The 21,123-nt window shown below is 49.1% G+C and overlaps 1 protein-coding gene across 2 annotated transcripts in view; it reads right to left on the bottom strand.

Annotated features, from left to right (window-relative positions):
- NF2 (NF2, moesin-ezrin-radixin like (MERLIN) tumor suppressor) overlaps window positions 1–15,934 on the bottom strand; it is a 68,766-nt gene extending 52,832 nt beyond the window's left edge. For both annotated transcript variants that reach the window (XM_070400221.1, XM_070400220.1), the window contains exon 1: window positions 15,392–15,934. In XM_070400221.1, the coding sequence (XP_070256322.1) occupies window positions 15,392–15,505 (114 nt within the window). In that variant the 5' untranslated portion in view covers window positions 15,506–15,934. The remainder of the gene's footprint in view (window positions 1–15,391) is intronic.
- Window positions 15,935–21,123: the final 5,189 nt, after the last annotated feature.

The following is a 21,123-nucleotide window of genomic DNA, read 5'->3' as shown; positions in this document are numbered from 1 at the left end:
TCGGGACGCCCTGTGCAGGGGGGTCTTGGGCTGCGAATGGGGCCTCCTTGGTGACAGCCGACTCTATCCCCCTCCCTTCCTCTCCGTGACAACCTTCCTAAGGCCGCGACCCTTTAATACAGTCCCTCGTGTTGTGGTGACCCCCAACCATAAAATTATTTTCGTTGCTACTTCATCACTGTCATGTTGCTGCTGTTATGAATCGTCATGTAAATATCTGATACGCAGGATGTATTTTCATTGTTACAAATTGAACGTAATTAAAGAAGCTTCATCAGTGACCCACTGTCCCGTGCTGATGCTGTGCCGTGATTCAGGACGTCCGAACGTCTCCCTAAGATCGTAGGCACCTCGGAACAGAGCCCCATCTGCCGTGTCTCTATCCCCACCGTGTCCGGCCACGCAGGGACGCACCAGCCACGGCCAACGGCGGCTGTCCGACGGAAGACCCGGCCGCTTCCAGAACCCGCGAGCCTTCAAAACTGAAAGCAAGATGAACCTCCGTCCACCCGCTCCTTCAACAAACATTTGGTAAACGCCCAACGTGTCCGAGCAAGAGCCGAGGGGCAGGGGCTAAACGGGGAGCACAAGAGACGGCCTCTGCCCCCGCAGACCAGGTCTTGAGCACGAACCAGTCAGGAACCAACAGTCCCCTCCCTCGCCCCACGCGTGGAAATCAGCTCCAGGTGTGGTTTTCACGCCAACACCTGTGTGGGTGCCGCCACAGGGACACGGAGCCTGCAGGGACGCCCACTAAGGGACCGTCTGTCTTGGGGGAATGGGAAATGGCATCTAAACTGACTCCCGTGGAAACAGGAGCTGAGTGGAGGCTGGGTGTGGGGAGGGCAGGAGTGAGCAGGGAAGTGTGTTCCAGGCAGAGGGAACAGCACGTGCAAAGGTCTAGAGCAGCGGTTCTCAACCTTCCTCATGCCGCCACCCTTTACTACAGCTCCTCCTGTTGTGGTGACCCCCAACCCTAAAATCATTTTCGTGGCTACTTCATCACTGTCATGTTGCTGCTGTTACGAATCGTCATGTCAATATCTGATACGCAGGATGCATTTTCATTGTTACAAATTGAACGTAATGAAAGCCTAGTGATGAGTCACAAAAACAGTATGTAATTATAGATGTGTTTTCCGATGGTCTTAGGCGACCCCTGTGAAAGGGTCGTTCGACCCCCAAAGGGGTCGCGACCTACAGGTTGAGAACCGCTGGTCTAGAGGCAAAAAAGCGTAGCTGGTCCTCGTGGGAAGGGGTAGCATTAAGACTGGAGAGTATTGACTGCTGAGCTCCCAAAGGGACCAAGAGGGCCCTCTAACGGCGCGTCTTTGTGAGCCGTCTGACTCGGCCTCTCCCGCGTGCACCTCGGGACACAGAAACCGTCGTCTGCGTGACTGTTTCCTCCTTGTCCCCGAGGACGTGTCATATCTAGGACCCTCCCAGCGATACAGGAAGGAAGGTAAATCGTTATAAGAGACAGATGTCCCGGGACATCGGGACTTCGTTCTTCCCGGGAACCAGTCCCAGAAGGGCCTGGGCCGGGGGTGGCTATCTAACGTTGACCGGCATCTCGGTCCCCGTCACGCTGCGACCTTGGGCACGTTACCGGACTTTCTCGCGCTTCTCGGTGGGGATGATCGACAGATGATCTGAGCAGATTGATCTCAGGACGAAGAGCGCTGATACAATGAAAAGGCCCGAGGTAGAGACCTGCCCACAGGAAATACTCGATAAAGGGTAGTGACTCATCCATCCCGGCCCTGCCTCCACTCCTGATGCTCTCAAGGGGCACTGCTGAAAGCCTCCCAGCCCTCTTTCGCTCCTCGGATGATGGATGACAGATGAGAAAGGGCGCCATCAATTCTCATTGAACGGACCGCGCCATCACTCATCTGACAAACATTTATTGAGCAGCCACTACGGCCTAGTCGCCGTGCTCAGCACAGGAGATAAATGATGAATTCGGGGCCAGACACTGTCCCTGTTCACGTCTGACAGGGAAGACAGGTAAACGGATAACGCACATGCAACCTGGTAAATGCTGACAGAACAGAGCGCTATGGGAACACAACCCAGGCCTGGGGCGGGGGGCGGGGAGGGGGCGCGGAGGCGAGCCTGCGCTGGGGAGCCGCTGTCTCAGCTGGGTCTTAAAAGCCAAGTGGGGGCTGTAACCGGTTTGGCTCAGTGGATAGAGCGTCGGCCTGCGGACTGAAGGGTCCCGGGTTCGATTCCGGTCAAGGGCATGTACCTTGGTTGCGGGCACATCCCCAGTGGGGGGTGTGCAGGAGGCAGCTGATGGATGTTTCTCTCTCTCATCAATGTTTCTAACTCTCTATCCCTCTCCTTTCCTCTCTGTAAAAAATCAATAAAATATATATTTTTTAAAAAATGACAACTTTCTTTAAAAAAAAAAAAAAAAAGCCAAGTGGGGTAGCTGGTCCTCTGGTGAAGGGGCTAAGAAAGCAGGTGGAGTACCCATACGACTGTCAGCTGATTTCTCAACAGAAACTTTGCAGGCCAGAAGGGAGTGGCAAGAAATATTCAAAGTGATGAATACCAAGAACCTACAACCAAGATTACTTTATACAGCAAAGCTATCATTCAGAAGTGAAGGTCAGATAAAGAGCTTCACAGATAAGGAAAAGCTAAAGGAGTTCATCACCACCAAACCAGTATTATATGAAATGCTGAAAGGTATCCTTTAAGAAGAGGAAGAAGAAGAAAAAGGTAAAGATACAAATTATGAACAACAAATACACATCTATCAACAAGTGAATCTAAAAATCAAGTGAATAAATAATCTGATGAACAGAATGAACTGGTGAATATAATAGAATCAGGGACATAGAAAAGGAATGGACTGACTATTCTTGCGGGGGAAAGGGGTGTGGGGGGTGCGGGAAGAGACTGGACAATAATCGTGCACCTATGGATGAGGACAGTGGGTGGGGAGTAAGGGCGGAGGGTGGAGTGGGAACTGGGTGGAGGGGAGTTATGGTGGGAAAAAAGAGGAACCAATGTAATAATCTGAACAATAAAGATTTAATTTAAAAAAGAAAAGAAAGCAGGTGGGGGAGGGGGGTCACACCAGCTGGAGGGAACAGCGTGTCTGCCACTTGGGCCCAAGCTGTTGCCAATGAAGGAATGTTCTCTGCACTTTCCTGGTGTCTGACAAGCAGCATGCTCAGCGCAGCACTGAGACGCAGCTCCAGCCCAGTGCGTGTGACGGCTCCACGGCTGGTCAGGAGCCACGCCGTTCAGCCACTGGTTCTGAGCAGCCACGCATCCCATCACAACACCTGCCAGGTCTCTAAGAAGCCACGGCCAGTGGGACGAGTCTCGTGTTTACTTTTTTATGAAAATATTTCCTTTTCTTGCCCGGCCGGCACGGCTCAGTGGTTGAGCGTCGACCTATGAACCAGGAGGTCACGGTTCGATTCCCGGTCAGGGCCCATGCCCGGGCTGCGGGCTCGATCCCCAGTGTGGGGCGTGCAGGAGGCAGCCGATCAGTGATTCTCTCTCATCATTGGTGTTTCTCTTGCTCTCTCCCTCTCCCTCCCTCTCTGAAATCAATCAAAACATATTTAAAAAAATAAAATATTTCCTTTTCTGACACCCGGTCGCACGTATGCTACGGAAAGGCCGTTTTGTTTGTCACAGGGTCTGTCATTTTTCCTGAACACACTGCCAAAAATAGAACAGCTCCCGGTTTTGATGAAACGTCCCTTTAAACCCGGGGTGTGCCCACCGGGTCCAAGCGCTCAAACTGTTCCTCGGGCACGACCACAACAGCTCCTGGCCTCGCCTCGGCCTCGCAGCAGGAAGCTGAGCGGCAGAGGCTCACTTTGCGGACAGAAAAAAGAGAGGTGGGGAGAGCGAGGTGACCCGCAGGGAGAAGAAAGGCAGGAAGGAGCCCTGACCGGTTTGGCTCAGTGGATAGAGCGTCGGCCTTTGGACTCAAGGGTCCCGGGTTCGATTCCGGTCAAGGGCATGTACCTGGGTTGTGGGCACATCCCCAGTGGGGAGTGTGCAGGAGGCAGCTGATCGATGTTTCTCTCTCATCGATGTTTCTAACTCTCTATCCCTCTCCCTTGCTCTCTGTAAAAAATCAATAAAATATTAAAAAAAGAAAAAAAGAAAGAAAGGTAGGAAGGAGCACAAATCTGGACTCCCCAGCACGTAAGCTCCCTCCACTCCTCGGACCTCGAGCCCAAGGTGCCCTTCAAGCGCAGGGGCTCAAGGAAGTGAGGCCAGGAGGGCGACGCCCGGTGCTTTGTGGCTGTGCCCTCTATTACGTGAACAGTCCGCAGAGCTATTTCATAGATCTATACTTGTGCCTGCATCAAAGACAGATGCGGATGAACTTTATAAACAGGAGTAAGTGCCGCCAGCTTGTTATTTTTTCTAGGGGCTGAATTTATGAGCTTTATCCAGAGTGAAGTGCTTGTCATTTATCAACCCGGAGTGTTTTAAGTAAACAGCACTGAGCACTCAGCCTCCGCAGCGGGGCCGTGGCCGGATGCAGCACTTACCTGCTGCAGGAAGCTCCTGGCACCGACGATGCACAGGGCTGGTGGGGGGCTGTTGACCAGGGAAGCGCGGTGAGTAACACCCATGACAGTCATCTTACCATGGGCCGGATTAGACTACCATCGGCCCTGGCTGGGGTGGCTAAGTTGGGTTGGAGCGCCGTCCCAGGCACCGAAGGGTCCCAGGTTCGATTCCCGATCAGGGCACACACCCAGGTTGTGTTATGGGAGGCAACCATCAATGTTTCTCTCTCACATCGATATTTCTCTCTCTTTCTCTCTCTCTCATCAATAAAAAAAATATTTTTTTTAAAGAAAACTCCTTTTAAAAAGTGCGCCAAACAGATAGCTCCCTTACAGACAGAGCAACAGAAGGAACTGTGCCTCCCCCGGTTCAGGACATGCAACACGTGTTTACCGTTATTCCAGAGACGGAAAACCAAGGGTGGCTGTGGTTTCTCTTCCCAATGTTTACCCCTGACTTTTGCGGTCATGGCTGGCCTACGGGAGCTGATTCACTACAGGAGACTTGAGAACTGAAGATGCTAACGTACCAGACCCAAATACAACTTTTATTTGTCCGTTTTGAAAAAAAAAACAAACAAACCAGATGCCAAATACCTCCATATCCAAGATAAACACAATCTAAAGAGTTATTAAAAATGATTTTGCTGGGCAGCTAGCGAATAATGAGTCCCATTAAAATATTATTTCATCAAAGAGGATAAAAAAAGTGCGGCAATGCAGGAATAAAACCAGCACTCCCCAACTCAATGTGGTATCACCGTAACCCAGAAACAGGTGCTTGCGTCTTATGAGCTCGCACTACACAACAATCGTGCTGTTCCCTATTGCAATGAAAGGAGACACACTCCCAATTAGCCATTATTTCTCACCATGAGGGGCAAGGGGACCCTCCAAATAGAAACAGGATTTTAGCAAAAACAAAAAAAAAAAAAAAAGAAAGAAATTCATTTCTCTGGTCTACCAATCACAGCCCCCTATGTCACTCCTCTAAATCTGAGCAAAATCTCACAAACCTAAAGCCTCTTCTTTGCAAAAAAAAAAAAAAAAAAAAATCCCATCTCCACTCTCTTGTCCTGTCAATTTCCGTCATAATCGACCATAGCAAGTAATTTTCCTGTCCCCGTCCTCCAACCGTCCCTGTTAGTATGCGAAATCTATTTAAATGACTGGTTTCAAGACCTTCCACCTTGAAATTACTTCCTCCCTCTGTCAACCAATTTCCCGGCCTTGTTCCAACCCCGACTGCCCCTTCCCGAGTCAGCGAAACGACCCGCCTCCATTTATCCGGAACCAGGCCTTCCTAAGATCCATTTATCTCATCGCTGTCGCCCTCCCCACAAACAACACCAGGCCCGTGCGTCGGGGCGCACAGAAAAAGAAGGCGTCTGCCTTTCCCCACGACTCCGGTCCTGCCTCCGGTTCTGCGCATCACACGCTCCTTGAGAGCCAGGGCTGCTTCAAGTCTCCTCGAATCGAATCGTGCTGGCGGGCGGCTGACGATGTTGATGATAATGATGATGATGATGATGATGACAGCTCGAGGAGGCTCCTGAGCAGAAGAGCCGTCTAAGGAATGATTGCCACGAAGCCGGGGGGGCAGGGGGGGCGGGTTAGGGAGCTCCTCGTTAACATTGTAATTGCATAAGTGGGCCTGGAGGTATAGCTGTTCCCCCTCTGGTGACACAGACTGGTTCCCTCTCTCTAACAACACCTTGGCAAGGAATTCGCACTCTCAGAGAACCGACAAGAAAAATTTCCACAGAACAAGAGAGGCACAGCACTTTGGGAAGTCACAGAAGAGAGGTTTGAAACGCTGGTAAGTCTTTCAAAAGACAATCTATTATAGTTTCGGGGGGCGGGGGGGGGGCGGCGGTACGGCAGGGTTCTTATGTCTGCAGCCCCTGGCGTGTTTCCTGCTGAAATAGAGAGTGGTTACGGCGGCCGCAGTGAACCCAGAGAAGAGACCTGCGTTCTAAACTCCCTCCCTCCGCCACGCACAAGCCTACACTCTAGGGCAGTGATGGCGAACCTAGGACACGCGTGTCAGAGGTGACACGCGAACTCATTTTTTTGGTTGATTTGTCTTTGTTAAATGGCATTTAAATATATCAAATAAATATCAAAAATATAAGTCTTTGTTTTACTGTGGTTGCAAAGATCAAAAAATGTCTATATGTGACACGGCACCAGAGTTAAGTTAGGGTTTTTCAAAATGCTGACACACCGAGCTCAAAAGGTTCGCCATCACTGAGCTAGGGTGAGCCACGCAGTTCAACTGGGCCTGTTTCTTCCCCTGACAATCTCTTACGCCCCTGGCAATGCCCGGATTTTATGATGCTATGGAAAAAAAAAGATGATGAGGCCTGGCCGGGTGGTTCAGTTGGTTGGAGCATCGTCCTGTACACCTAAAGGTGGCAGGTTTGACTCCCAGTCAGGGCACATACATGGGTTGTGGGTTTGAGCCCCACTCAGGGTGCACAGGGGAGGCAACCAATCGGTGTTTTTCTCTCATATCCATGTTTCTCTCTCTCTCTCTCCTTCTCTCTCTCTCTCTCTCTCTCTTTCTCTCCCTCCCTCTGTGTTTCTCTCTCTCCCCCCACCCCTCCTCTCTCTACACATATCCTCGGGTGAGGATTTAAAAAGACGAAGCACTTCAAACCCGGCTGACAGATGACAAAGCAAAAGGCAACAATACGATTATGGTGCTATAAAAGCAACAATCCCCCCAAAGCGAAGAAGACAATTTCTGTCCTCGGAATCGAGCTCACAACATGAGAGCAATCACGGCCTTGTCAAATAGCGATAAAACGCCCGAGCCCGCTGTGCGGGGGGGAAAGTCCCTTCACCTCTTTGGGGCTCGGCGTCCACAATCATCACGTGGTCGGTCCTTCAGGATTAACACCATCGGAGCCTGTGAGCCCGAGATGGTTTTGTATAAACCAGGCAGTACCTTTTTCGGTTGCTATAATCATTTCTTTTAATCCCGGATCGCCCCGTGCGCTATCTGGAAGTCATTTTCAGGGATGTAAATGACACTGAACATTGCATTGGTGTGTGTGCGTTCTCCATTTTCTCCCCTTACGCGGGTTCTGCTATTGCTAACACGTGCCTTTCTCCGAATAACCGAGAGCTGACTGGTGATAATGAATTCTCTAATGTAACAAAAATGATCATTGTAATGCTGCTGAAAAACAGAAGTGTTTCAGCACCAAGCGTGCTAGTGCTATTCGGCATTTATCAGTGATTGCGCTGCTCGAAATACTGGGAATCAAAATTCTGCAGAGCTCCACATAGGAAAGAGGAAATTCAGCGCAGACACAAAGCTAGATTTCACACACCTCACCATGAGGTAGAACGAGCAGACTATGAAATACAACCCATGATTAAGGATTATCTAACTAATTAACTCTGCCTGCCCTTCACAAAAATTAGACTTTGTCTTTAAAAGTGCATCCCTTCAGCCCTAGCTGGTTTGGCTTAGTGGATACAGCGTCGGCATGCAGACTGAAGGGTCCCGGGTTCGATTCCGGTCAAGGGCACATGCCCGGGGTTGCGGGCTCGATCCCCAGGAGGGGGCGTGCAGGAGGCAGCTGATCAATGATTCTCTCTCATCGCTCATGTTTCTATCTTTCCCTCTCCTTTCCTCTCTGAAATCAAAAATGTATTTTTAAAAATATATAAATGAATGAATGAATAAATAAATAAATAAAAATGCATTCCTTCAAAAAAGTTCCCAGGACAACAGGACCGGAACACAATCCTTTTATGCCAATCAGTTCCTGCAGGACCCAGACCTTGGCCCGGAAAGAAATTTCAAAGTATTCTGTTTCTAGCTTAACCTTTGATTAAGTTTCATGTCATTCATGGTAAGGACACTGACTTGAACAACACCGGCAGGTACAAGTACGAGTGGGTAGGACGGGTAAGGCTTTCTACCGCGGGAGGAGAATGACCGTGGGCTGAAGACTTTTTAAACACATTCATGGGTCTGACTGAATCTCAGATCAACAGGAGTAGGCTACCAGATAAATACACTGTTTGGTGAGTTTAAAACCACGGCCCAGTTCAGACACGTTTAAGTAATTACTCGGGCCTTTCGGTTTTATCTGAAAGTCAAATGATCCCAATGACTGAAACCAGGAGACGGACATTGGCAGGACGCACGGGAGAGCGGTCAGTGACAGAACTCACCCGCAGGAAGGCTTTGTGAATTTGCCAAAGCCGGGTCCAAATCTGGCAAAGGAGCAAAAAAGGAGCTGGGAGAGGCAAAGGGCCCAAGGCCTTTAAGAAAGGATGTGCTCTGACCCCACCTAGTGGTGCTGGAGCGATTCCTGACCTGGGACAAGCACCGTGAGCGACTGGAAGGTTTGATTAAAGATTTTTCCCCCCCCCCGAGTCAGCACTAGTTTGGTAATAAAGTTTTACTTGGTTAAAAAAAAAAAAAATGTACTAAAACACGCGGATTTAGAATCTCAATTAGACGAAGTACAGGCAGGAGGACGGAAGGCATCGTCCTGAGAAGCCTGGCTAAAAAGATGAGCCGCTCTGAGAAAAGTCAGTTCTGGGTGTGTTTTTTAAGACCTCAAATGCTGCAACTTCTGGAATTAAAATTAAACAAGCAACAACAATGTGTTTAGACGAGAAAGCAAAACCAGCATGAATAACTGGAGAAATCACCAAAAACAAAGAAAAGAGAAAATGTTCAAAATGACACATTGGGGACCAAAGAATGGAGAGCAATTAACGATGGCAGAAATAAGAAAAGAACCCTGTGCTCACAGTGGACCCCAAGCTAAACAGAGATCAATTACGTATCACATCATAAAAAAGATCCTTGAACAGGAATAAGGCGTAAGGTAAAGTTCATTGTAGTTAGACTAATTATAACCTAGAAGGTCTACCACTACAAAGGCTTCCTTCTCCACTGTTCACCAGCACAGCACGACTGCATTCCTCGTTCACCCTTGACTTGATTTGCGGCACCCATGCCAGCCACGGGCACTGCTTAAAACCCCCATGGGAGAGCCCAGCAATAAAATTAGGTAGAGTCCATCTTTCTTCTGAAATAAGAAGAAAATTTTCTCGGTGTAGACTCATGTAGACTACTCTTACTACATATTACCACGCAACAGAATCACCACCACTGCCCTCCTGGAGTTTACATTCTAGGAGGAAATGGTTTATGTGCCTAAATCTCAGGGCAAGTCACAACTTGCCCTAGCCAGCTTGGCTCAGTGGATAGAGCATCGGCCTGAGGGCTGAAGATCCCAGGTTCGATTCCATTTAAGGGCACCAAAAAATAATAATAATAAAAATAAAATAAAATTTCGCACCTTACTGAAAATACCAGTTGTCCTTTCTGTTTTCCCCTTTGGAAAGTTCCTTCTGTCACGGACAACTTCGCGTCCACATGTATGTTGGCATTTAAACCTATCCTAACCCCACTTGGGTCTGTGAAAAGCTTTGGGCTATCAACCAACACCAGGAGGAGGCTTTATTTCTCAATATAAGATAGAATCAGCATCTCGCACAACTCAATTCGGAGCAATTTTTCATATCTTCTTCCTGGTAGATTGAGTTATTAGAGTAAAATTCCAGCCTAGATAAGAAATAACAGAACCGTTTAGCCTCCTGGCAAATTACATTCAGCACCCACTCTCTCAAAATGACAAATATCAGGTCTTTCAAGTGGAAAAATCCTCCAAAGCATTGAGCCAACTGTGCAATGCAGCAAGCAGTGCAAGGAAGAGATTCCGCGCCCCCCCCCATCTCTGCAGCAAAAAAATTTTGAACTTATTAACATAAGGTGATACGATTCAATTCCTATGTTAACTACCACTGGCTCTGAAGCTGACTACTTATTAAAAAAAAAGATACCTACATTTGACCTCGAGAAAGCCAAGAATTCCTCAAGAACCATCTCTCTTCTTCTTCTTTTTTTTTTTTCAAATGCATTAGCACGTTGCTCGGTGAATGTATAACATCATAATAGGGCAGGAGAGTAAGACCGATCGCTTCTCCGAAGCGGAGTTCACTCCAGTCATCATAGATCAAACTGCCGTTACTTTCAACAGGACATCAGAACATCATTTACAATCAGGTAAATTTTCACTGGGAATTTGAGGTTCAATGAGATGCAACCGCCTGACAAATGACAACATGGCAGGGAACGGGGTGACCTGAGCCCCCAGACCAATGACTGTCCCTTTCTTTCTGCCCGGCACCACGCATTCCATCCCTCCTTAGAACAGCCTTGGGGGGGGGTCAGTAATATTCGTTCCATTTTCCGGATGTGGAAGCTGAGGTCCGGAGAGCTGAAGTAAGTGTCTTGCCCAAGCTTCAAGCAGTTTAGCTGGGACTCAATGAAGCCCGGGTCTGTCTTATTTCAAAGCCCACGCATTTTCTCTCCTCAGCTCTTTGCCACTCGGTGTGGTCCCTGCACCAGCAGCGTCACCTGAGAGCTTGTTAGAAATGCAGAATTCTCAGTCCCACACAATCTGAACCCCCATTTTACCAAAATGCTCAGGTCACTGATGTGTACTTTCAGGCTTGACAGACTATACACTTTTAACATTCTGCCTCTGTGAATGTCACTACCAGGATCCCTTCCCAGAGATTCCAATATGGTGGTGGGATTTTTGCTTCCATATTCATGAGATATTGGTCTCTAGTTTTCTTGTGCTATCTCTTGTCTGGTTTTGGTATCAGGGGAATGCTGGCCTCAGAAAATGAGCTAAAAAGTGGTCCTTTCTCTTCTATTTTTTTTTTGGGGGGGGTGCCTGGGGGGAGTCATTTGTGAAAATTTGGCATTAATTTTCTTGGAAATTACACTCTTCACTTGTAGGTCTATTCAGATTGTCTCTTCTTCTTTTTTTATTTTCTGAGGGAGAGGAGAAAGGCGTGAAGGAGTTGGGTAGATTGTCTCTTCTTGAGTCAATGCTGGTAGTTGGTGTCTTTAGGAATTTGTCCGTTTCATTTAAGTTCCATAACTATTTGGTATAGAACTGCCATTTTTCTTTTTTTTGTGTTGTTGTTTTTTTAAGTCTTTTATTTCTCTATTCTTCCTTTACTACTTGCTTTTGCATTAAGTGAATATTTTCTAATGAAGCATTTAAATTTGTTTAATAAATTTTTCCACTATATTTTTTTAAAGATTTTTTAAAATATATTTTATTGATTTTTTTTTTACAGAGAGGGAGAGGGATAGAGAGTTAGAAACATCGATCAGCTGCCTCCTGCACACCTCCTACTGGGGATGTACCCGCAACCAAGGTACATGCCCTTGACCGGAATCGAACCTGGGACATTTCAGTCCACAGGCCGACGCTCTATCCACTGAGCCAAACCGGTTAGGGCTAAAGATTTTTTTAGTGGTTACCCTAGGGTTTAACCATATAATCCTGATTTATCAGAATCAGCTTCAGATTTATATTAGCTTAATTCCAGTGATATATAGAAACGTTACTCCTAAAATAGCTCCATTCCCTCCCCCCTTTTTTGTAGTATTGTTACATATATTATATCTGTTCAAGTTACAAGCCTGGCAATGCATTGTGATAATTATTACTTTATCATCTATAGTCATTTCCTTAGCCCATTACAGCTTTGCTCCTACCCACTCCTTTGCACCATTATGGCAAGTATATTACACATAGATTACATTTCTGTTATAGTCCCAACAGTATATTATATGCATATTTTACATAATTGCTTTTTAAATCAGTTAAGAGGAGAAAAATATGTATTTATACTTCTTTTATAATTACATAATTACCTTTATTGGTGCTCTTTGTTTTTCTTTTATGTGGATTTAAGCTACTATCTACGGTCATTGCTTTTAGCCTGAAGAACTTCCTTTAGTATTTAGTACGGTGAGTCTTTAAGCAACAAATTCTCTCAATGTTTGAATATACTGGAAAGTTTTTAGTTCACCTTCATCTTTGAAATGTCCTTCTCATGTATAGCCACTTGTGCTGGATATAGGATTCTCAGTTGATAAGTTTTTTCTCTGAGCACTTCACATATGTTCTGCTGAGAAGTCAGCTGTTAATCTTATTGGGGTTTCCTTGTAAGGGCAAAGTCATTTTCCCTCCTGCTGCTTTCCAAATGTGCTCGGCTTTGATTTTCAGCATTTTCACTATGATGTGTCTGTTTGTGACTCTCTTTCTGCTTATCCTCCTTGGAGTTAACTGGGCTTCCTCAATGGACAGGTCATTGCTTATTATAATGGCTACTTTAAAACCTTCTCGTTAAATCTGACATCTGCTCACTCGCACAAGCAATTCCTCTTGCTAGCTTTTTTCCCATTGTATGGGTCTTACTTCCCTGCTTCTTCGCATACCTCATGATTTTTGTTGGAAACTAGACATTTTAAGTAATATATCATACTCTTGGGACTGGTGCCCTCCTCTCCAGGGCGTGTTACTGTTATTTGCTTATTTATTTGTTAAGAGACTGGTTGTCTTGTTTTAGTGAAATCTATTTCCCTCACACAGTGTGGAGGCCTGTGGTGCTGCTCCTCGTGGAGGCACATTTTGGGTAGCCTAAAGGTTTTAAAATCACTCTCATTCTCCTTCCCTTATCATACCCAGCTGTTAAAGTCCACTAATTGTGGTATATTGTTCCATTATCCTATATAATAGAAAGGTAATATGCAAATTGACTGAACTGCAGATGACCGGTCGCTGTGACACGCACTGACCACCATGGGGCAGACACTCAATGCAGGAGCTGCCCCCTGGTTGTCAAAGTGCTCCCACAGGGGGAGCACTGCTCAGCCAGAATCTCTCTCTCTGCCTTGCTGAGCTGGGAGCAGGGAGGGTGACAGAGGTCTTGGTTCAAATGCCACAAATTTCCACCTTCCGTATGGAATGTTTACGTATTTTTTAAATATATATTTTTAATTGATTTCAGAGAGTAAGGGAGAGGGAGAGAGAGAGATAGAAACATCAATGAGGAGAGAGGATCACTGATCGGCTGCCTCCTGCACACCCCATACTAGGGAAGGAGCCTGCAACCTGGGCATGTGCCCTGACCGGGAATCGAACCATGACCACCTGGTTCATAGGTCAATGCTCAACCACTTGGGCCAAGCCAGCTGGCTGTTTATGTATTTTTTTTAAAATATATTTTATTGATTTTTTTACAGAGAGGAAGGGAGAGAGATAGAGAGTTAGAAACATCGATGAGAGGGAAACATCGATCAGCCACCTCCTGCACATCTCCCACCGGGAATGTGCCCGCAACCCAGGTACATGCCCTTGACCGGAATCGAACCTGGGACCCTTGAGTCTGCAGGCCGACGCTCTATCCACTGAGCCAAACCGGTTTTGGCTATTTTTTTTTTAAATATATTTTATTGAATTATTTCACATAAAGGAAAGGAGAGAGATAGAGAGTTAGAAACATTGATGAGAGAGAAACATGACCAGCTGCCTCCTGCACACCTCCTAACGGGGATGTGCCCGCAACCAAGGTACATGCCCTTGACTGGAATTGAACCTAGGACCTTTCAGTCCGCAGGCCAACGCTCTATCCACTGAGCCAAACCAGCTAGGGCTGTTTATATATATTTCTAATAGATATTTCTTCACTTGATGCATGCCCCTATCATTCCTAGAGGGTTTAAAGTATTTTTTAAAAATATTGCCCTAACCGGTTTGGCTCAGTGGATAGAGCGTCGGCCTGTGGACTCAAGGGTCCCAGATTCGATTCTGGTCAAGGGCATGTACCTTGGTTGCAGGTACATCCCCAGTAGGGAGTGTGCAAGAGGCAGCTGATCGATGTTTCTCTCTCATCGATGTTTCTAACTCTCTATCCCTCTCCCTTCCTCTCTGTAAAAAATCAATAAAATATATTTTTTAAAAATAATAATGATAATTTTCACCAGTTTTACAGAGAACCAGGTCAGTGGAGCTCCTCCTGCTGAAAGTTAGTCCTGTCTACAGCTGCTTTGGGGCTACAAGGGTACAGCCAAAGAGCTGAGTGGTTGCAACTGAGACCGTATGGCCCGCGAAGCTGAAAATATGTATTATGTGGGCCTTTACAGAAGAAGTTTGCCAAGCCCTGGCTTGGGTCACTGCTGCCAATGCCGCAGGTCCACAGACCACACTTTGAGTAGCAAGGGCTTCCATCGCTTGAGAGACAGTAAGCACTGTGTTGGCTGAGCGCTTGCTTCAAAACCCCATTTCACCATTTATTGGACAGATGGTTTGGTGCGCGCCTCACTCACTGGGTTGTTGTGAGAACGAAATGCATGAAAAGTCTGCCACTTCGGAAGTATTCAACAAACGATAACTTATCATCATCCTGCAAACTGTATAGGAAATTTAAGTAGAAGACATCATCGCTTACCTCAGTTTTTTCCCCCAGAAAATTTAAATTTTGGAAAAGGGACACAAGTATAGACTCCCCAATAAGACGAGATGTCTTTTCATTCCTGGGGTACACAAATGATCTACTGAAGTGAAAACTATAGAGCTGGAGCTTAAGCCTGACATTGGAAAAACGAGAATTTGCCACGGGCGATGCCTCCGGCCTCTGGCAGTAACAATGAATGAAAACTTTCAGGAAGTGCTTCCCAGCCCAAGTGCCCTATTGGAAAAGACAGCAATGGATCCTTAATCCGAGGATTTGGGCCTAGATGGCTCCCTTCCGGTTCTGGCCACCTCTCCGCGCCCAGAAATGATATACACAGACTCCCTCAAGTTTCCACCTCGACTTGACACCCGGGCCGGGGCGCCCCGATCGGTGCCGTCCTAGGGCCCGAGGCGCGGGGAATCCGCCAGGCTCCCACCTCGCCGCGGGCCCGTCGGGGCTGCCCGCCCGCTTACCTCGCAGTTAAACTCCATCTCGGCGTCCATGGTGACGATCCGCACGGTGAACGTCTTGGGCTGCTTCCTCTTGAGGGAGCTGAAGCTCATGCGGGAAGCGATGGCCCCGGCCATGGTGCGGGGCTCAGGCCCGGGACCCTCGCGTCCCCAGGCCTGCGCGCTGGGACTGTTAGCCTCCCTGGAGGAGCCGCACAGGCCTCAGGGCCACCATGGTGGCCGGCCGGCCGGCCCGGGAACTGTCTAGGCGGCGCGGGCCCCCAGCAGCCAGCATGGGCCGCGAGGACCCTGCCCCGGGAGCGGAAAAGGGGAGTTGCGGGGCGGGCCCTGGCGGCCGTCGGGAGGGAACGCGAGCTGGGACCGACGGGGTGGAACCCGCCCGGCTCTCCGGGACTCGGGTAGGGGACGCTGAGGTCACCAGGACCCGGCCCCTAGACGGCGGCGACCCCGATCGCGCGCGCCTCGCCGCGGCGGCTGGAGATCTCGGGGGCGCGCGGCGGCCGGGCGCGCACGTGCGCGCGTGGCTGTCACCGTCCTCGCTCCGCGCGCCCGCGGGAAGGGTCCCCTCCCCGCAGCCCCGCGCCTGCTCCCGCCCCGCCCTCAGGCCCCAGTTCACCCCGCACCACGCAACCTAACCCGCGGCCACCGCTCGGGCGCAGCGATTGGCACAGGACTCGGAGGGAGGCCGAACTTTCCCTCTCCGGCCCTCGCCTCCCGAGCGACTCCACCAATTGGAAGTTCCGCTCTCACCGGGGACCTGGGCCCGGCGTTGACTGGCTGCCGCGTCGGTCGCTCCGAAAGCTTTTGTTGGGAATTCTAGCAAGACTGGTTGAGGCGGCGGATCCCCACCCGCCTTTCCCGGGAAACCACGTAGAGGCTGGGCCGGGGCGCGCGCGTGGGGACCCTCCCCGGTCCTTGCGGATCCAGTGGCGCCGAGTGGGACGCGCCCGGGGGGTCGTGTCTCGGACACCCGGCGAAGAATCCTGTTTGGCCTTTTAATGATTCCACATACCGACCTCTCTGTTCTTCACCCTTTGAACTCACTGGTGGAGGCCGCCCAGGTTGCCGGCTCTCTCCCCCAGATCCTTCTGCTTCTCTTTAGGAGAACTAAGTAAGTATGAGCGGGAGGGGGTCATAGTTGTGACTGCCTCGTGGGGTTGTGGGGGAATACAAGCGAGTTGGGATAAAGCGTTGGTTACGTTAACTAACTGGCTGGCACCAACGAGGTTGAATCCTATGCAGCAGCTGTTTTTGTTGATGAAAAACGGTCCAAATCAAAGCATGTCTCACTTTGTGCTCTCTGGTTTCTGTTTTCGAACCATATACGTGTATTATTTGGTTTTTAAATGTTATCAAAGGTTGTGACGGGATGTGTATGTGTTGGGGGAAGGGGCATAACTCTCTGGGGTTTGTTGTTGTTAATCCTCACCCGAAGATATTTTTCCATTGATTTTTAGAGAGAGTGGCGGGACAGAGATAGAAACATCGATGTGAGGGAGAGACATCAATTGGTTGCCTCCCGCACGAGGCCCCAGACCAGGGCCAGGGATCGAGCCTGCAACCGAGGAACCTGCCCTTGACCGGAATCCAACCCAGGACCCTTCAGTCTGAGGGCCGACTCTCTACCCACTGAGCCAAACACGCTAGGACATAACTTTCTGTTTTTAAGGAATAAATCCTATTTTTAAATAACTCTTGTAATTGTACTTTTTTTTTAAAATATATTTTATTGATTTTTTACAGAGAGAAAGGGAGAGTTAGAAACATCGATGAGAGAGAAACATCAATCAGCTGCCTCCTGCACATCTCCCACTGGGGATGTGCCCACAACCCAGGTACATGCCCTTGACCGGAATCGAACCTGGGACCCTTCAGTCCGCAGGCCGACGCTCTATCCACTGAGCCAAACCGGTTTCGGCTTAAATAACTCTTAAGGGTTGAATAGAGACCATTTCCTGTGTTTTAACTGAGCCGTAAGCACTTCATCAATACTAACCATCGCCTCTTCTCTACAGGGGAGGAAGCAGGCTCAGCATTAAACAGAGCACTAGCTGGCTATCATCCAGGCAGTGATAGACGGCGCTGGGACTAGAACCCAGGTCTGTGCCCCACAGAGCCCGCTGGTGTGACCACTGCACCGCCCTGCTTCTCTGGTCGTGGCTGCCAAACTGCTCCTGCTGTAGCCCCAGGAACCATCAACTACATTTCTGGAGCATTCAGCCGACACCGTTGCTAACACTAGACTCACAGCATAAATCTAGCTCTTCCCCACAGGCCCTGCCAGGCCATGACGCACCAGCCAGGTGCCAGGCATCACTTGCTGGCACACCCGGAGAGGCTGCTGTTGGGAAACTTTATGTTCCGTCTAGTGCTGGCAGATTCTCCCCTCCAAATGGACCATTCTGGGAAAAGACGTGGGAGTGTCTTCATTTTCTTTTTTTAAGATTTTTTAAAATATATTTTTATTGATTTCGGAGAGGGAGAGGGAGATAGAAACATCAATGATAAGAGAGAATCACTGGCCAGCTGCCTCCTGCACCACCCACAGAGGGGACTGAGCCCGCAACCTGGGAATGTGCCCCGACCAACCAGAAATCCAACCGTGACCCCCTGATTCATAGTTTGACACTCAACCACTGAGCCACACCAGCCGGGCTTTATTAATTTTGAGAGAGAGAGGGAAACATCGATGTGAGAGAGCCACATCAATTGGTTGCCTCCTACACCCGTTGGGGCAGGGAACCTGCAACCCAGGTATGTGCCCTTGACCAGAATCACACCCGCGCCCCTTCGGTTTGAGGGCCGACTGGGACACTTTTAAAGAGTATCCGCCAGTCTCTGTCGAAAGTCTCTCAGTTCAGGTTTGTCTTATGTTTTCTCCTGATTGGACTGATGTGTTTTCGTAAGCTGCGCCCCAGGCCCTCGCCACCCCAGTGTCTGCGTCCAGGGGTTATGCACACATGCAGGCAAGGAAAGACCAAATAGTTGAACAAAAAGTGCGCCCAGTGCTGTTACCGCTTAGTGAACTACACGGGTTTTAGGAGCTCTGAGCCAGGACCTGGAGGCAGCGACTCAATATATGACTTCCATTATTTCACAGGACACAATTCAACCCGCAGCTCTCCGCTCGCAGGAGGCGGCTGCAGGAGCCATATTTCTGCCAGGACAGCCGGGAGGTCCAGGGAAGTCCCATTTCTCAGGGAGGATGCCTTCGGTAAACTTCACATGATTCAAACCTTTGTAGTCCCAGAACCTCTTTCCCCCACAGGAATGACTGTAAAGTAAGTGATCAAATGCGTTCGCACAGCTCGTAAGTCCACAGCCGTCTCCCACATTTTTTTTTTGCTTTTGATGCTGCGTTGTATCGTTGCAGCATAATCTCTGCCCTCCAGCACTCTCCTAAGGTAACAGCCCCACCTGTCGTGGAGGTAGTTCAGTCTTCGTGGTGTTTCGTAGGGTCCGATATCCACACCAAAGATATCCATTTGGCGGGGGAGTGTATTTTCCAGCACTAGCATCACTGCCTTGTGAATGCATGGATAATGTTACTATATCTTTTTAAAGTGGTTTATTATGACAGGGAATGGCAAAATGACAGCTGCATAGCCACGGAAAAAAACACACAAACAGTTGCTAGAATCCAGAGTATGCTTAACAGCTTTGTGATTTGCTCCAGAATAATGTCATCATGTGGTCATTTGTTTCCCGGATACAGTGGCGCCGCCTTGTGGCAGTGGCATGAACACAGTTGATAATTCATTCCATCCCCAGGACGCTTTGACATTGCCCCATCCCTAGTGAGTTAAAATGTTGCCTTTGCCGAAACCGGTTTGGCTCAGTGGATAGAGCGTTGGCCTGCGGACTGAGAGGTCCCGGGTTCGATTCCGGTCGGGGGCATGTACCTGGGTTGCGGGCACGTCCCCAGTGGGAGATGTGCAGGAGGCAGCTGGTCGATGTTTCTCTCTCATCGATGTTTCTAACTCTCTATCTCTATCCCTTGCTCTCTGTAAAAAATCAATAAAATATATTAAAAAAAAAAAATGTTGCCTTTTTTTTTTTTTTTTTTCTGACGTTTCTGTGATTTCCGATGTAACCGCGAAGGGGCAGTTTGTTGCTGGTTTTATGTGACACCGTGTCAAAGTCGCATAATTCATACTGCATAGGACGCATACCACACAGAGGCCGGGACTTGGCGGTGTGGCTCATGCCCCCGCTGAGACAGCAAAGCTGTCTTGCCCCTGCCCCTCCTGTTTGGGGTCCCTCCTATTTGGGGTCCCACAGGAGCCGGGCAAGGCAATTCTGAGAGCGGTAGAGCCCGAGCATAAAAGCCCATCAGTTAGGGGCCGGTGACACCACCAGAGCTGGGTAATTTGTCTCTTGGCTATTCCGCAGCCCATTCAGTGATGATCTATTTGTCCTCGAGAATAGATAATGGCAGGTCTGCCCATATTTTACACTTAGGAACCGGCCTGCTCCTCTCCGCCCGGCGCTGCCCATCTGTCTTTGTCCCTGGCTCTTCTCATTTCATTTCACAAATTGGGCAACAGGCCTTGGCAATGACTTATGAAGGCAGATTCCATGCGGGCAGCTTGCTCTGGGAAGGAAGAGAGGGAGAAGAGATGGGTCAGCTCGCTGCAGAGCGGGGAGGGATGGACAGGTGCAGGGGAAAGAGATGTCATAGACTCGGTGGTGGACAGGAAGGGACCTCAGAGAGGAAGGGGAGGGAGAGCTCCCAGCACAGAAAACAAGGGTGCTGAGGAGGCCTGCTCGTTGAAAATTGCTTGAAGAGCTGAGTCCAATCCTAATAATAAAGTTGGGCTGCCCTAGCCGGTTTGGCTCAGTGGATAGAGTGTCGGCCTGCGGACTGAAGGGTCCTGGGTTTGATTCTGGACAAGGGCCCATGCCCGGGTTGCGGGCTTGATCCCCAGTGGGGGGCATGCAGGAGGCAGCCGAGCAATGATTCAATCTTATCATTGATGTTTCTATCTCTCTCTTCCTCTCCCTCTCTGAAATCAATAAAAATATATATTTTTTAAAAAGCTGGGCCTAGTGCAAAGCCTAATTGTGGTAGCCAGCCTCCGGAATGGTCCCCTGTGACTGGCAAGTGTTGGTATCCACACCCTTGTAAAGCCTTTTCCCACACTGAGCAGGGTTGGCATGTATAACCAGTGGGATATGCAGAAATGACGGAGCGTGACTTCCACGACCAGGTTATAAAAGTGCTTGAAGCCCTAACCGGTGTGGCTCAGTGGATAGAGCGTCGGCCTGCGGACTGAAGGGTCCCAGGTTCGATTCCGTTCAAGGGCATGTACCTTGGTTGCGGGCACATCCCCAGTGGGGGAGTGAGTGTGCAGGAGGCAGCTGATCGATGTTTCTCTCTCATCGATGTTTCTAACTCTCTATCCCTCTCCCTTCCTCTCTGTAAAAAAGTCAATAAAATATATATATTTTTTAAAAAGTGCTTGAGGTTTCCACCTTATTTTCTTTTGGGTCACTCACATTGGGGGAAGCCAACTGCTATGTGGTGAAGACCTCCAAGCAGTGCCCGGAGAAGCCCGGGTGGCAAGGAACCGAGGCCTCTGGCCAACTCGCTCGCCAGGCGTGTGAGCACCCTACCTGGGAAGCCGGTCCCACGGCGCCAGTCAGACCTGCATAGCCCGGGCACCCATCTTGACTGCGACATCACAGGAGACCCCGTGTCGGAACCAGCCCAGCAAACCAGTCGCTCCTGGATC

Source organism: Myotis yumanensis, unplaced genomic scaffold (assembly GCF_028538775.1).
Source record: "Myotis yumanensis isolate MYYU_CA2020_CCGP unplaced genomic scaffold, mMyoYum1.0.hap1 SCAF_19, whole genome shotgun sequence".
Lineage (NCBI taxonomy): Eukaryota > Metazoa > Chordata > Mammalia > Chiroptera > Vespertilionidae > Myotis > Myotis yumanensis.
Note: the sequence above shows the minus strand (reverse complement) of the source record. Positions and strands in the feature narration are given on the sequence as shown.